We start from the raw sequence: 3,783 nt of genomic DNA, 5'->3' as shown, positions 1-3,783 counted from the left end.
AAAACATACGAAGAACGGTTGCAAGAATTGGGTATGGCTAGTCTAGTCAAAAGATGGACTAGGGGAGACATCATAGCAGTGTTCCAATGTTTGAGGGGCTGCCACAGAGAAGAGGGGGTCCATCTATTCTCCAAAGCATCTGAAGACAGGACAAGAAAAATGGATGTAAACTAATAAAGGAGAGAAGCAGCTAGAACTAAGGGGAAATTTCCTAACATTGAGAACAATTAACCAGAGGAACAGCTTGCCTCCATGGAGGTTTTTAAGAAGAGATTGGACAAACATTTGTCTGAAATGGTACAGGATTTCTTGCTCAATCAGAAGGTTGGACTAGAAGACCTCCAAGGTCCCTTCCAACTCTGTTTGTAAAAATTCTCATCTTGATGTTGCAAGTTGCTATTATTAGATCAAATTATTAGATTATTATTATTATTAGATCAAACTTTTAAGATCGCCATGATTCAAGTCCATGCCTTTAGATTAGAGAGGCAGCTTTTTTTTTTTTTTCAGTTGGGGAACTTAACAGAATTTCTTGCATGAAAAAGCTGGGGATGAACGTATCTTCCCGCAGGTTCTCCTTGACTAATTTTTCTCCTTATCCCTAGGAATACGAAGCTGCCGTAGAACAGTTGAAGAACGAACAAGTCCGGATACAAGCAGAAGAGAGGAGAAAAACCCTTAATGAAGAGACAAGGCAACAACAAGCGGTAACATGCTATTTTACTATTTACTGAACCACGTAAAGTTAAAAATGACCAGATGAATAAAATGCCCTACCTAAAGCTGTATTTCACACTTGGTATGAGTAGGATCCCCATTCCTGAACCCCTGGCAGCTCTCTTACTGTCTGTGTAGAGCAGTGGTTCTCAACCTTTTTAATGCCGCGACCCCAACCGGTCGTAAGTCGAGAACTAAACCGGTCGTAAGTCGAGGACTAAACCGGTCGTAAGTCGAGGACTAAACCGGTCGTAAGTTGAGGACTACCCAACCGGTCGTAAGTTGAGGACTTTCCCTGCCCGGGAGCGCCGCGTATGCGTGGTTCCGCCCCCTGCGCCGGCCGAGGCGTAGCTGGCAAGCGGCAGAGACGGAGCAGGCCGACCACCAGCTGGCCCAGCCCAAGGGAGGTAAGGCACCCGCCGGAAAAGGGAAAAAAATGGCGGACAAAAAAAAATGGCGGACAGCCTTGCTTGGCGACCCCCGTGAAATGGTCAATCGACCCCAAATGGGGTCCCGACCCACAGGTTGAGAACCACTGGTGTAGAGCAAAATGACTTAACAGGGACCGCCTCACTTGTCCGGCCACCTGTCAGAGCATCCTTGGAATCCCCTGTTGAATGTTAAAACGCTTCAGGCTAAAACCCAATGCTTGGAAGCGAGCTCTCCTTTTTTCCATCAAATGCTTGAAACCTGCCAGGCATGAAAGATCAGGTCCATATATGTGAAGGTCCAATTATACTGATTTATCGCTACTCCTGCCTGTGCACAGGAACATTCTCAATGGTCAGCACTTGGTTAGAGTTAGATGGGGATCAGTGGAATTCAAGGGGGGGGTGTCGGACTGCTCTTGCTTGTGGCTACCGAAAGATTCTAGACTGATCCCTCTTTTAACTCCAGCCCCGGCTTCTGCCACTCCTTCTCTACATCTGCAGAGGTTTACTCAAGCAGATCGGCTTCCCCCAATGACCTTCTGTGCCTCCAAAGTTTAAATTTAATTAGCAAGTCCAACTGGGGGAAGGAAGAATTGACCTAATATCCATTACTATTAACCATGGTCGTCTCCCCACAACCGAACCGCATAGATGCTGCTTTGCAGGGAAGGCATCCCAGGTTCAGTCCTCCGTAACGTATATCAGGGAAATAGATCGTTTCAATATTAAATTCAGCCCGAGTGGGGTTGCAGTCTTCCCTGTCTAAGACTTTAAGACCCTTGTCTCACTTTCCTCTTAAATGTCACTCAATTTCCCCTCTGTCTGTTTTTATCTTAAAGAGAGCCCAGTACCAGGACAAATTAGCTCGGCAACGTTACGAGGACCAGTTACGACAGCAGGTGGGTCCTGTTTCTTTCTTAAAATGCGGGGAGGGAAGATTGAGATCACAGAGGGGGAACCATCTACTGCTCGGCACATCCGTGGGGTGGGGCAGCGGGTTAAAAATGACTTAATAAATAGGAATGCTGCTTGCACGGATCCTTGGTCTGGGTTAGTTAAGAACCTTTTGGGAGGGAAGGAAAGGGAAGCGATGGCCTAGCAATGTAAACAAGGTGGGGGAAAAATATACCCAGTAGTTGGACATTAGAAAATATACTGCTGCTGTTTGTAAGGGGAATAGAAACCAAGGGGAAAGTTCTTTTAGGCCCAGTTGTCCGCAGACTGAATTCTGTTCTTCTCCCCCAGCAACTCCTTAACGAAGAGAATTTAAGGAAACAAGAAGAATCGGTTCAGAAGCAGGAAGCCATGAGGAGAGGTAGGGGACGGTGGCAAAGGGACAGATTTGGGGGCTTCGGGTCTACCAAAAGGCCTTTAGAGTTGAGATGCAAAAGGGAGAAGGGAGACTGGAGGAAATATTAGAGGGAGGGGGGAAGAATCCCCAAGGAACAGGATAGGTTGGAAAAAAATAACCAGGAAATACGGGCATGGTGGGTAGGTTTTTAAGAAAGGGAAATTCAGAGGTAAAAATAGGTGTTTCCCCTCCCTGTTATCTGCTACACCAGCCTTGGCATCTTTAGGAGGTGTGGACTTCAATTCCCAGAATTCCCCAGCCAGATGCAGAGGCAGCTTTCTGTAGCTTCTCATTTTTGGGTGGGAGGAGCAAATCCCCTGCTCCGCCCCCAGCTTGAAAGAACAACACTCTACCTAAGTGGTCTTTGGGAAAGGAGGGTTGAACTACAACGCCCATCTCCCCCCAGAGTCTCACAATCCTTCGCCAGTAGCTGTATCGGCTGGTGAAATTCCGAAGGCCGTTGCGATCCCAAAGGACTATTTTTCCTGTTGATTTAAGTTCTCGGTTTGCTTCGTAGCGACGGTGGAGCGCGAGATGGAACTGCGACATAAGAACGAGATGCTGCGGATCGAGGCGGAAGCCCAGGCTCGCGCCAGGGCGGAGCGAGAGAACGCGGATCTCATCCGGGAACAAATCCGGCTAAAAGCCGCCGAGCACCGCCAGACGGTGTTGGATTCCCTCAAGTACGTTGGCTTAGAAGCGTGAAAACGGGCAGGTTTGTGGAAGACTAGGCAGCGGTGGCAAAATGAACAGTTCGTATTTGCAACAATATAAGCATTTAGGGTACGGTTTTTAAGGGAAAAAAACTGACTAAAGAATTGAAACCAGAGGCACTTCAGCAAATTTTAAATGCCTATTAATATTGGACTTTAGTTGGGATACAACAAAGGGGAAGTTAAAAAACTAATATTTTTAATAGATTTGTCTTCACTTTTTTATTGGTGTTACACCCAAATAGTGGAGATTTGGGCGCTTAACTCAAGAGTTTTCAATTTTTCCCTTGTTAAAATAATCTAATATAGATAAATGTAATTTCGTGGGGGTTTTTTTGATTGCTATGAACTGAGCAGTCTCAACTTTCCACCTTCAGTTTCAGTTTCAGTTTATTGTATTTATATCCCGCCCTTCTCCTGGTGGACTCAGGGCGGCTTACAGCCAGTTAAAAAACAGAGCAATTGATACAAATATACAAAATTTAAAATAAATTAAAAGATATATTTAAATAGGCCTTTTCTTATTTTAAAAGTTGATTAAAATCCAATTTAAAATATCCCTAGGCCAGTC

The 3,783-nt window shown here is 45.5% G+C and overlaps 1 protein-coding gene across 1 annotated transcript in view; it reads left to right on the top strand.

Moving 5' to 3' along the window:
* The window catches only part of ATAD3A (ATPase family AAA domain containing 3A), a 14,289-nt gene that overhangs the window by 1,722 nt on the left and 8,784 nt on the right, over positions 1–3,783 (top strand). The window contains exons 3-6 of the mRNA XM_015816058.2: positions 606–707; positions 1,988–2,047; positions 2,394–2,463; positions 3,017–3,182. Coding sequence (XP_015671544.1) covers positions 606–707; positions 1,988–2,047; positions 2,394–2,463; positions 3,017–3,182 — 398 coding nt within the window. The remainder of the gene's footprint in view (positions 1–605; positions 708–1,987; positions 2,048–2,393; positions 2,464–3,016; positions 3,183–3,783) is intronic.

Source organism: Protobothrops mucrosquamatus, unplaced genomic scaffold, assembly GCF_001527695.2.
Source record: "Protobothrops mucrosquamatus isolate PMUCROS unplaced genomic scaffold, P.Mucros_1.0 scaffold397, whole genome shotgun sequence".
NCBI lineage: Eukaryota > Metazoa > Chordata > Lepidosauria > Squamata > Viperidae > Protobothrops > Protobothrops mucrosquamatus.
The sequence above is the reverse complement of the archived record's forward strand: the minus strand, read 5'-3'. Positions and strand labels throughout refer to the sequence as shown.